This window comes from Photinus pyralis, unplaced genomic scaffold (assembly GCF_008802855.1).
Source record: "Photinus pyralis isolate 1611_PpyrPB1 unplaced genomic scaffold, Ppyr1.3 Ppyr1.4_LG1, whole genome shotgun sequence".
Lineage (NCBI taxonomy): Eukaryota > Metazoa > Arthropoda > Insecta > Coleoptera > Lampyridae > Photinus > Photinus pyralis.
Genome location: NW_022170249.1, coordinates 42,379,006 through 42,392,413, shown reverse-complemented (window position 1 = coordinate 42,392,413; position 13,408 = coordinate 42,379,006). Strand labels below are relative to the sequence as shown.

The 13,408-nt window shown below is 37.0% G+C and overlaps 1 protein-coding gene across 4 annotated transcripts; it reads left to right on the top strand.

The window, feature by feature from the left end:
* Positions 1-11,269: 11,269 nt before the first annotated feature.
* On the top strand, positions 11,270-12,814 carry LOC116160678 (putative nuclease HARBI1). 4 transcript variants are annotated; one of them, XM_031473942.1, is made up of 5 exons: positions 11,270-11,650; positions 11,691-11,877; positions 11,932-11,989; positions 12,032-12,245; positions 12,293-12,814. In XM_031473942.1, the coding sequence occupies exons 1-5, from the start codon at positions 11,428-11,430 to the stop codon at positions 12,766-12,768; spliced, it is 1,158 nt and encodes a 385-aa protein (XP_031329802.1). In that variant the 5' UTR covers positions 11,270-11,427; the 3' UTR covers positions 12,769-12,814. The 4 variants fall into 4 exon arrangements, with proteins under 4 accessions (XP_031329802.1, XP_031329801.1, XP_031329799.1 ...); XM_031473941.1 differs by having other exon boundaries at positions 11,706-11,877; positions 11,932-12,245; XM_031473939.1 differs by having other exon boundaries at positions 11,932-12,245.
* The last annotated feature ends 594 nt before the right edge of the window (positions 12,815-13,408 follow it).

The window sequence follows — 13,408 nt, the reverse complement described above, 5'->3', positions numbered from 1 at the left end:
CCTCAAAGCGCATCAATCGATCCATCAAATAATCCACCACGTTACTGCTAAATAATTGTCTCAAGCTGTCTTCATTTAAATCGCTTGATAAAATATTGAAATTTTGTGTTAAAAAACTAAATTCCCTATATGCTAATGCCTCATCATTTTTATTTAATGATGGCTTGACAAATTCTGCACAAAACTCAAAATTCGTCTTAAGCGGGCTATTATATCTCATGAAAATGTTCCTAATTCTAGTTATAAATACCTTACAACTATCGTTAAAAAATGTTCCTAGCGTTTTGTGTCCAATATTAATGATTATCCCGGTACTTACCCTCGATTTGAATACTGTGGCTAAATCCCTCCATTCCACCAGTGGGCTTCTATCCATAGAGGAGCCGGCTATCGGTTTCCCCAACTGAGAGATGAGCACTTTATAGCGCTCCATTTTTCCCGCTATAGATGCAAGGTGGCGTTTATCCCCAATCGATAGCGACTCCCTTAGCAATGATCTAATTTGCCTAAGGTTGACCTTGATAATGCTGTTGATCTTTGGAATTTTGCATGCGGCACCGAGATTATAATTTTTATAAAAATGTTCAATAACTTCAAGCGCGCTATTTACATTATCGATGGTATTAGCCATTTTTCCTAAATCGATATAATTAAAATATGCAAATAATCCGAAAACACTTGTCTGATATTTGAGGCTTGAGACTGGAGAAAATACAAAGCGCACTGATGCTTGTTATAGAAACCAATCAAGTTATAATTTGCTCACACATACCTTTAGATGATTTTATATAGGAGTTGAAATTACGGAGGGGGTATAATCCTTATCGCCAAGAACCTTGATAACAATAAGAAAAAACAAATAACGAAACCAGAAAATTACAAAAGCAAGCTTAATACATTTATTCGTATTATTGTTACAATACCAATTTTGCCTATTGTTATTAACCCATTAAGTCCCAACTTTTAAATTTTTTGAAAACTACCGATTTTTCTAGTTAAACATGTTTATTATATGATAAACAGAACACAAAAAGTTGAAAAACAAAAATTGGAACAGCATTTTCGAAAATATGATGCGTCCTATAAATAGGACGCTGGGATTTACTGTTATAAATATGTCCTTATGTAGGTAATATGTTCGAAACATAAATTCCCTAAATATTGAGACTAAATATAAAAAATACTGTCATATTCGATAGTTATGCCACTATACTCTTTTTTATCGTGAGATGCAAAAAAAGTCATTTTGAATGATACGGAACAAAACATTGTTTGCAAAGAGTCACCTGGCACTTTACACAAAATGTCAATGGCTTTGATTTACAATTGTCCCCTTGACATCTTCTTTGCTTGTCTCTTGTTCCCATAAAATGACTTTTACTGTCATAACGAACATCGTCAAAAATCTTTGATGCGGATGACATAATCGGACGACCTAAGGCTGGTTTTACTCCAAGTTTCAAGTAGGTTACTGCAATAGCTCTTCTAAATGTGAGTAGCGGCATGCTCGACTTGTTTATCATTTTGTAAATGATCCAAGAATTTACAACCGCCATGTCGATCATACGAGTAAATAGCGCCCAGTACCACTTCTTAGCTCTAATTTGAACAGCATACTTGCCCACATTCCAGTCATGCTGATCTACTCCACCCATGTGAATATTATATTGCTTCAAAACCCTTGGTTGCGGAATTTGCTTCTTTTCTTTGTTTTTTCTGTCCCATCGTGCTGCTTGATGCAATGGTTCAATTGTTTCATGATTTGTGGCGATAGTGACACATTTGTTGTCATTCCATTTCAAGAAAAGGATTTCCCCACTAGAATCAAATCTGTAGTCAAAAACACCACGAGACTCTTTTCCAAGACTCTTCGAATCCTTTATGGGGCACTTAGCTAACCTGTTTTCCCTCAAAGTTCCAGTTGCACGAAAACCTTTTTGTTGTAAATATAACAACAAGTCTCTGCTGGTGAAAAGGTTATCGAAATAGACACAATGACTTGATGCATCTTCTACGCAGTCAAGAAGATTCACAACGACTCTCGAACCTAAAGCTAAATCACCATTTCTTGCGACATTTGTTGAGGTTTCAGCACCACAGTATAAGTCAAACTGGAAGCAGTATCCATTAGAAGAACACAAAGCCCACAGTTTATATCCAAATCGTATTGGCTTTCCGCGTATAAATTGCTTCAATCCATGTTTACCGAAATATTTCACGATCATCTCATCGATAGATAACTCTTTGACAAAAATACCCCATTGCTGAAATTTTTCATTCATCTGGATGATAAGTGGCCTAACTTTAAAACCCTTATCAGATTTGTTAACGTTAGCTTGATCGTTATCGTTGAAATGTATATAACTTTTTATTTTTAGGTATTTGTTTCGCGACATACAATTCTTTACAATATTTACACCAAGGTCCTCTTGTTCACTCCAATAATGTCTTTCTGATGGCAGCTTGTGATACCCTGAGAACAACAATACTCCTAAAAATGCCTTTATGTCTTCTGATGACAATGTGAATTTAGTATCATTTTTTACTGCTGATGCATATCGAACAGTTTCTTTCGTTATGTAGTCTATAACATCATCAGTGAACATCGTTTCAAACAGTTCACACGGAGTTTTGTCAATTAGTTTAGTTGTCATGTTCTCAAATCGTACAGTAGCCCCTTTACCTTCGGTTGGAAGTTTTGTGTAGGATGGATGCACTTTACGCCATGTAGGAGAAACATCGGTAAGTATCCGTTTTCGTTTGTTCGATTTAGTGGACGTGCATTTAGGGTGACTGGCCGGTATTTCTGTATTATTACTATCGTTTACCTCAACTCGTTCTGATTGTGATGTCGTGTACTGAAGCTCAAGCTCACCTGGAACATCATTCACTTCAGCAATTCCCAGAATATCATCATCAGCTTCATCTTCGTCTGTGAGATAATCAGTTTCCGGTGGTAAAACAACGATGTCAGCAGATTCAACATCTTCCATAAAATTAGGATCATTTATTATATCTTCAATTTCCGCCAGTGTTAGAGCCCTCGTATTATAATAGTCCATATTGTTGCTGTTTACACCACGCAAGTATCATATAAAACACACAATAAACAACACCACTACAATTTTGATGTGTATGCAGTAAGGAAAGCAACGTAAATGGTAAGTTGACAATGAATCCAACAATACATTATATGCGCATGGTAACTAATGTGGGATTCGCTGGACGATACTTCTAAATACCAGCGTCCTAAAAATAGGACGGTCAAATTTTGAGGGTTATAAAGAAGTTATGTAATCAAAATAAGGGGTAAAATGGTAATAGTTACAATCACTATATATCAATGAATGTATCTATGTAGCTGAATGATAGAAATATTGCAATAGGAAACCAAAAACAAATATTATGTAAAGTAATGTATTCCAAAAGAAAATTGTGAATTTTCAAGAAATTATAAATCTCTAACTTGACCCTCTTCAAACTTCAAAAAATTAGAGAACACTTCTAGAACCCTGTTGAAATCGAAATTATCGACAGAAGTAGAAAATGGGGTCAATATTTTTCTTAAAAAAATTGTTTGTGTGTTGTCCTATAAATAGGACGCTGGATTATAATGGGTTAATTCTACTTTCGACGTGTCGTTCTTGAGAAAACCATTTAACACGACGCCCATCCTCAAATTGTTCAATTGATCGATCACGTTTTCTTCCATTTCTTTAACCATCCGCTGCGGTAGGAAAATTGAAGCATTACCCGCTATTTCGCACACTATCCCTCGTCCATATTGGGTTGATATTGCTTTGATTTTTTCTATTTCGTATATTTTTCCCACTTCCATGTCTCGAACTTTAATAACGGCTCTTTCAACGGCATTTCCAATCGCGTTAATTCGTTGCAAGGATTTATTTAGATCCATTATTGTTACTCGAATACAATTTTGATACTAACTATAATAATATAAGTGAGATTCTTATATACTCGCGCGGCATCCTTTGAAAACTAATCACCAGGAAATGAAAACCATGATCAAATACACCGCAATCAGCATCATTAAACGAAAAAAACGTTAAAGGCGGAAATTATTATCAAAAGAGATCATAATGAAAAACCGCGACAGGAAACCATAAACCCACGATTATTCCAGCACCATGATGAAAAATACCGCAATCAGCATCATTAAACGAAAAAACGTTAAAAGCGGAAATTATTATCAAAAGAGATCATAATGAAAAAACCGCGACAGGAAACCATAAACCTATAAAATCTTCCTTGGTAACTGCAGTATTATGATTTTGTTTATAATTGCACTTGTTTCAAGACATGGAAGATGTAGAAGCTTTTGTTGACATTGTGTTAGAAAGTGTGCCTGTAATTGATGGACATCGGCAGAGAGTCACCATTGTGCAAGAAGAAGTAATTCAGTTGCCGCCTACCGTGGTGGAATTTAACTTTGTACCTGCCGGTGAAGGAAGCTCCAAATTAATATATCGCTATCAGCCTCGATCTCTGCAAACATTAAGTGGAGCTGCGGTATTGAATAAGTGTAAATATCGTTCCTTTGTACCGGAAAATATATACGGTTACATCTACATGCCCAAGAGAATCCTGTATTTCTTAAAGCAATTATGGCGAGCAAGACAACTGAAAATTATATGGAAAACAGAAATACATGAAGCACTAACCAACAGTGAAATATGTAACATAACCTCAATTCGAACGTTAAAAAGCCGCTATCCTACTACGTTAATTGCAGGCATTAATAATACTAGCATCGTCCGTCGCACTTATACGCGCCAATATGACGAGAGTTCTGCTGCTCCTGATGAGTCTACTGAAATGTCACATCCTTGGATAACACCTTATGTACCGGCATCATCATACTCGTCCCTCAATGGTGACGAAGAAGAAGAAGAAGAAGAAGAACAAGAAGTAGAATTTCGATCCATCGAAATGGATAAACGTGAAAATGAACAGGATTATAAAATTAGAATTGATCGGTTGATTAGCAGAATTCAAATGGACCAGTGGAGTCTTCATTATCCGGAATTAGAATTAGAACACTTACCATATCATAACTATTATCGCAACATAAATGTGGATCCTCGAAAAATTGATTTAACAGAATATACTACTTATCAGGTAAATTGTGATTGGAATGAGTGAAATATCTATAGCTTTATTTGTAATCTAATTTTTTCGATGTATGTGAACCTTAATAAAGAAAAAAAAATACGCCGCCGACGAGGACCTTTATTATAAATATTTAAAATATATAAAATTTTGTATAAATCTAAACACACATTAATGATTTTAATTATGAGGCGCACCTTCTGCATTAGTTTTTTTGAAGGACGAGGAGGACGACTGATGTCAACGATTTTAATGATTGTAGCAGTTCCTAGGTGATTGGTATCTTCTGCGAAAAAAATGCAAACAGGTCGCAAACTTTTTTTATACTTACGGTCCTACACGCACAAATGCTACTCCCCTTCCTGAGGGTTCTGAATTCGTAAAAACCCATATATAGTAATCCCCAAAAAAGGGGTCTATAAATAGTAGCATGTCGCGCCTCTAATCATAAACCAGATTATGTGCACACGGGCACATGATCGTGTACCCCTAAAAACTAATAATTGCAAACCATTTAAAAAAAATATTAAAACACTTAGGGGTATTAAAACCCGGAAAAAATCTACAAGCGCGTATATGGTTGCTAAAGGATTATGCTACGAGATTTAATTACCAAATCTTATGTAAACAAAATATTTTTCCAAAATTTTAAATTCTTAGTAACATTGAAAAAATCGGGTAATATCGACCTGTGGGGTAAAAGCGACCACATAGCTGGGTAATATCGATCATAGTAAAATCAACGAAATAAACATTTTTATTCCAGCTCTAACCTAATATAGTTAGGTGCAATTATCACAAATATATGTTGAGGGGCTTGAGGCACTTGTGCAATCAGCATGAGCCCAAGTAGCGCAAAAACGACATCGCCACCATTGTTCATCATTTTGGCCAAATTCATCGCACACAGAACATATTTCGTTTTCTTGCTCTTTCGGTTTTTTCTTTATATTTTTATCAGTTTTATTTTCATCACCTGCAATTGTTTTCTTCACTCGTACGGCACTTTTATTCTTTCTCTTCCGTTCTTTCTCTTCAAGATCCTCTTTCGGTGGGGTGGATGTTAAGATTTGGGAATGTTGTTTTCGTCTGTTGTTGAGTCTAGTTTTCGGGGTTGGAATCTGGCAAAGTTCTTGGAAAGTTGTACTACCGTTTAATTTTTTTTTCATTACTATAGTTTTATCTTCGTCATCAGTTACATCCGATTGAGACACTGATTCAATCTCATTATCTGTCGAAGAAGAATCTGATGGCACAATGGTAACGCTATTAGGTTTATTTTTACATGTTCCACTAGGCCCTGCAATAGGAGACGACTCCTCGGCTGGGGGCGTTACGTGCCCGGGATGCAAATCCTTATCTGGATTTTGTTAATTTTGCTGATCGTCTGTTTCGACAGGAAGGGTAATTAATTCTTCTTCACTAAATATATCTCGATTTAGAGGAAAAATTCCAGTTGTGGTGAACCCATTAACAGCTTTCTCAACAGTTGCCGTTCTGTTAAATGCACCGCGGAAGAGTTCTGCAATATCTGTTGTATTGATTCTTTCGTAATGTTTGTTCTTCATAAATTTGTCACACTCTTGATAATAAGCAGACTTCAGTGGACCATAGAAGGTGACATCTAATGGTTGTAGGCGATGTGATGTGTGGGGGGGAAGAGACACTATATGTATCCCCGAGTTACGGCAAAAATTGTACGATATTACAGTCGAATGCGTGGAATAGTTGTCGAGTATAAGAAGAACAGGATGGTCTTTCGAGGCATTAACGTGCTTTTGAAAATGGACAAGCCATTCATAAAATAATTGTTCTGTTACCCATCCTGAAGGAGAGCATCTATAGCTTGCTCCAACTGGTCCATTCTTCTCCAACCCCTCTTCCATTCTTTTCCTTTTAAAGATGAACATAGGTGGAATATATTGACCAGATGCACTAAATGCACAGATTACGGTGGTTGTTTGGCCTCTTTCTCCACTCGTTATAGCGCCAACTTGTTTTAGGCCTTTTTGCGCTACAATTCTGCGAGGCACGTGCACGGTACTAACACCAGTTTCATCAACATTGAAAATATGATGACTTTCAAAGTGAAAACGGCCGTACAGTGTCTCTAAGTTATTATAGAATATCTCAACTTCTTGACGGTTAAATGCCGTGACTCGATTCAGACTAGTAGCCTCCGGTTTTCTTAGACTTAATTTAGGGTGACGTTTCATGAACGAGTACAACCAGTCTTTCCCACATTTCTTTGTTTCCACATTAAAACGGTTAGCCACACCGTTCTTTTCAGCAAAAGAGTACACGAGTTCGCGAATACTTGTGGGTGTCAAACCATAAAAAGCTTTAGATAGTTCCAAAATTGTTTGGGCAATTTCAAGCTCTTCTGCTTCACTAAACACTGTTCTTCGACCTAATTTCATTTTCTTTGATTGATAGCGACCTTTAAGGCGATCTTGTAAAGTTCCGTAAGGGACACTATACATAATAGCCGCCTTTCGTATTGTAATTTTATTTTGTGCAATTTCAGTTAACGCCCTTTTCATGGAATCCTCAGTCCAAGAAGAGCGCGCCGTTTTTCGTATGTAAGTGCGAGGCATCTGAAATGAAAAATACCTATAGGTACCTAATAGGGCAATATCGACCACATCGGGGTTATATCGACCACATCGGGGTTATATCGACCGCTGTGGTCGATTTAACCCCACGTGCGTACGTCAATTGCTCCATTTTTTACACTGTTTACGTTACATATTAATATCAAAGGTTGATTGCTATTCCGTTCTTATTTGATTATTTTACGCAATAGTGAAGAATAGAGAAAGATCTGTAAAGAATAATGATAAGCTTACCTTAATCTGGACAACGAAAATCTTATAAGATTTATACCGAAAACACGATTTCACTTCAAGCACGTCTTACAAGTGCCACACGCCATGAAAATACAGTGACTTTATAGAGACAGTGGCGACAATAGAGTGTCTAATTTTTGATTGGTCGTTGAGATCGGCCGCCATTTTGCGTCAAATTTCACGTGTTTCCGGTAATAGATACGCTCACGCGCATTCCCGCGCTTCTATAAACGTCACTGGTTGACAAATTTGAAGTACAGGTGCCATAATATTCCTACACAAAATAGTCACATGACAGATGACAGCCTGACATTAGTGACTTCTGCAGTCAAATGCCAGAGGCAGACGATGAAAAATTTGTATTTCGATGGCCGTGAATTCAGTACCTAATTGTATTTCTGCGTGCAATTAGCATTGGAGGACAAAGGCATCGAAAAATAGCTGAAAACGAATGTGGCGGAACCTAATATGTGTGACAATGTGGCAGCAATTGAGGATATTGTTGTGAAACGCGATACCATATTCGACTTGCAGTGCAATAGCCCATCGAACAATTTCTATGAGTTGGATTCCGCGAAGAGATTATGTTGACGAGGCAGAGTAAGACATTCAATATCGAAAGGATGGTTTTCAGAAAGCAGTTGATGGGATCTGGACCATCCACTCAGGAGGAGCTGTGGAAGTTGAAAGATATGATGCTGAACCCACTGATGTGTGACTGTGACCTGTAGGATGATCAAAAAGTGTTTTCAATTAGACTTACTCAATGGTAGCGAAAATCATAATTATACGTCTTTTGCTTAGACCAATTATTTTGTAATAAATTTATTGGAGAGGAATTTTGTGTTTTATTTAATAAGTGTAATAATTCGTTCTTCTTGATATTACTGTCTTTTCGTATCCTTCACCTGCAGATATTCAAAATTTTACAATATTTCACTGGTCGATATTTCCCCACTCTCCCCTACTTTTGGCACATACTCTCGAATTTCGTTTAACAACCACTCACACTTTGAAATATTGGTCCTCGTCGGCGTCGATGTCATTTTGCTGCTCGTACACACATTGAGAACAAATGATGCGATAAAGTGGTATTTATAATGCGGAACCCTTTTTGCGTCCTTAACGATAAACAGATAATTCGCATCCTTTCGATTTATAAATACCTATTATTCAAACGGATGGAACGAGGATTTTATAAAATAATCAAGCGGATGGATAGTTCACATGTTTGCTATCTAAATGTACATTATAAACGGCCGACTTTATTCGTAAATTTCTAACGCAAGAAGTCATTGAAGCGCTACCCCCCCAAATGAAGACATCGATTCACGTCCGCTTGCTCATTGTGCATTATAAATATATTACCCAATAAAACGAATATGTCTCCGTAGCTCAGAGATGTATTTATTTTAACGTCATATGCCGCCCAATTTGCAAATTACAGTTTCCTATACGTTAGATGCGTATCATTTTGACGCCACCAAATAGCCCCTATCGGCGACGCACCCCCGCGTTATACCCTTCTACAACTCGCAAACATCTCAATGCTCTCCGTAGCGTTGTGGCTTGTGCTGCAGGACTAGCAATCCGCATATCTACGGTTCGAATCCCGGGGGCACCACGCACTCAGCTGCTCTTTTTACCAATTTAAACACCTTATCGCCCTATGACGCGTTTCCTGTTTCAGAAAATGCATGCTCTTATCAGCCTTTACTGATGACGATGGCGCCGTTTTGTAACAATCGGTATTGTTTACTTACCGCAGTCTCTTAATTGTTTCTCATATTTTAATGCCGTTAAATGAAAATGCACAAATACATTTAGACTTTTATTGATCAATTAGATTAACCTTATAAAAAGTAGTACGATACAATAATCATTACATTCTAAATCATTATTAAACATATCTACAAATTCCTTAAGTGCTAAATTATTAAACTTAAAAACTAAATACATTAAACAGTACTGCCCACCATAAGTTGATAAAAGATGCTGGAGCGGTCGCGAATTAAACTCTAGTTTCCGGGAATTTAAATGTAATCCATCAGGTGGACGTCCGAATGAATCGAAATATTATCCATTTCCATGTTTATCAATGTAAACGGCATTCCAGTGTTGCCCTGTACGGCTACCAGTATTAAAAACTTACCACATTTTGTTGAAGCAGGCGCGTTTGAATGGTACCCACCACATCACGAAGACGCATGAAGCGCACAATGTCCTCTTCTTCAGGAATCACTTCACCGGAAGTTATCATATTGTGTAGCTGCTCACACACCTTAACCATGGCATCCTCTGAAAGGCAGCCAGCATCGAACGCAGCACACATGGATTTAAAATGGGTAGCCATTGCACAAGTTTAAATACACACACAATCACAAAGCACAAACACAAAGATCATGTAAAACTCGAGAAAATACGGACGTACAAATGTAAGAACGCAAGTAATTCAGAGTCCCCGAAATAGTTATTTATGTATCAAGTGTGTAAACAGAAGCTTTCAGACAGGCATGGGCAACCCACGGCCCGCGGGCCTAATCCGGCCCGCCGATAAGTTTTGTCCGGCCCGCTAACATAATTCATAGTTAATACTTCATACGGCCCGCCAAGTTAGATTAAAAATTCGAATTAATTAATTAATTATGATTATGTTACACCGCAGCATCTAGTGGACCCAATCCGAAGCTTCTAAGGCGTTTGAACGCCTCTTTGAAGATGCATTTCTTTTTTCACAGATATCGCCAGGTATTTTCCAGAATTTTCGTCGCGATAATATACCGGGTGGGGCAATAAAACGACACATGTTTTTGGGATTCAGCAACATTTTAAGCCATATATTGCAACAAATCTTAAGAGCATAAATGAAAATTTGGATACAAGCTGAATATAGGGATTTTTTATCCACATCTGGTAAACTTTGTATACAAACTCGTGTCAATTTTCAAGAGTACTTATGTTCTGTTTTTAATGATTTTTACGAAAGCAAAAAATGAGTCAACACCAAAAAGATTTCGTTAAACATACTTTTTATTTGGGTTTTCAACATTGGTCCGTGGCGCATATGAAAAATTTTATTTTGGCCCCTTGGAAAAAAAGGTTGCCCATGCCTGTTAAGACATGAGTGCAAGGATTTCGCGACGAGGCTTGCCGAGTCGCGAAAATGTTTGCACGAATGTCTTAAAGCTAGTTTACACACGTGGTGCATACAAAATTTTTTCTACGGACATAAAAGCAGTGCAAAAGTGCTTTTATACTAATGTCAAGTTTGAATTTCGCGGGTGAGCGAAGTGACACCCACACCACACCAAAGGCGTTTTCGGAAATTATGCCCGAGTAAATAACCCAGTTGGTAGGTAACCTACACAGGTTCGCAACTCGAGTTATATGTTTTCCGAACGTTTTTACATAACCTAATATTCCTAACCGTGACATAACCTACATAAACATGTCTAACAAGGATAGTATAATCCATTCTACTATTCTTGGCACAAGTAGAAAACGCGCTACAGCAGCACTCCTTGCGTTTTGGACATCTGTAGTAGATTCCGACGACGATGATGACAATGTGATTGTTAGTCAACAACTTTTAACTACGAGAGAACATGGGGAAAGTAAACGTGTATGCATTAAGAATTATGTTGCCATTGTAGAAAGCTACAGTTTAGATGGTAATTAAAAATATTAAATTGCGTAGGTACCAGTTAAAAGTCATAGGTATTGTAGATTTCCGTAAACATTTCCGATTGACGAAAATGAGCTTTGAGGAAGTGCTAATTAAAATTGGTGATAAGTTGTCAATGGCTAGTTCCGTACACCACACTGGGAGACCTGGAAATGATGCGAAAACACAGTTATTAGTAGGTCTATGGATTCTCGCAAATCAAGAGTCGTACAGGTAAAATGAATTGTATAATTAATCTGAAAATGGTTAACATTTCCAGTCTTACAGAACCGTCGCCGATAGATTTGATCTGACCATTTCAACAGCATGGTGTTACTTTAGAAAAGTTGTAGATACTTTAGTTTCAATTGCGTCAGATGTAATTCAGTGGCCTAAAAATGAATCACAGAGACAGTGCTTCTCCACTGAATTTCGTAAAAGACAAGGATTTCCAAATGTTATAGGTGCGATTGATGGAACGCACATACCAATAGTGGCCCCACACAATATGGCAAACTCTTACATCAACAGAAACAAATATTATTCAATTGTCTTACAAGGAGTTTGTAATGCTAGATATAAATTTATCGATTGTTATGCCGGTAAAGTTATTAATTAAAAAGGATACTATCATTTATGAACTCATTAGGTCCCCCTGGAAGTGTCCATGATGCCAGGGTATTAAAAATGTCTCCCTTAGGAAAAAAATTGAACCACAATATTCATGATCTCGTGCCCTCAGATTATCACTTGTTAGGTGATTCAGCGTATTCAAATGCAAGTCACCTACTTACGCCTTACAAAGACAATGGACATTTGAGTCGAAAACAGAAAAATTATAATTACAAGCACTCTGCTACAAGAGTAGCTATTGAGCAAGCATATGGGCTGTTAAAAGGTAGATTCCGCATTTTGAGATACGTAAATATATATGACACCAAAGTAATTCCCAGCGTTATTATAAGTTGTTGTGTTTTACATAATATTTGTGTTGATGCAAATGATGTAGATGTAGAGCCGTATCAAGAAGATGCAGATGCTAATGTTGCTGTAGGTATTAATGATAGAAACTTAGACACTAAAGGACGCATTAAACGTGATGATATCGCAGAAATTATAAATTAACAAAATTTTGTAAGATTAGTATTTATTTTACAATGTACATGTTGCTTTAATTATGTATTTAAATGCTTTTCGATTACATTAATCAAGCGTTCTTGCATTTTCATTTTCTCTTGGTGGCGTTTATCCATATCTTCGCGAAATTTTTTAAACCAAACTGGCTCATTTTCCTTGTTCTTACGTTTATTATTTGGTCGAAGCTGTGTACTGCATGATGGGGTGCTCCTCCCACTATCATTGATGGGACTATTTGGACATTCTGGTTCCTATAACAAAAGTACATGAAAGATTCAAAATATTGATGGAAATGCTAAACTCGAGGAACAAATTTAAATGAAAAGTATAAAACATTAAAACCTACCACATTCAGGCTGCTGCATTCTGCTGGTGGATTTATCTCAGGATTTTGATGCAGTAAATTATCCATAATGTCAAAATATTTAAATTGTAATCTATTTCTACCTGTGGCAGCATTGTGGTCAATCACCTTTTTGTACTGTTTTTTTAAATTTTTGAATTTATTTTCGCACTGCTCCCATGTGACCATGTAACCATTTGCATTCATCAGTTCGGCAATTTGTTGCCAAACTTTCCTGTTTGTTGTAGACTTGTCTTCAAATCTTGTTTTATGTTCCTCATACAG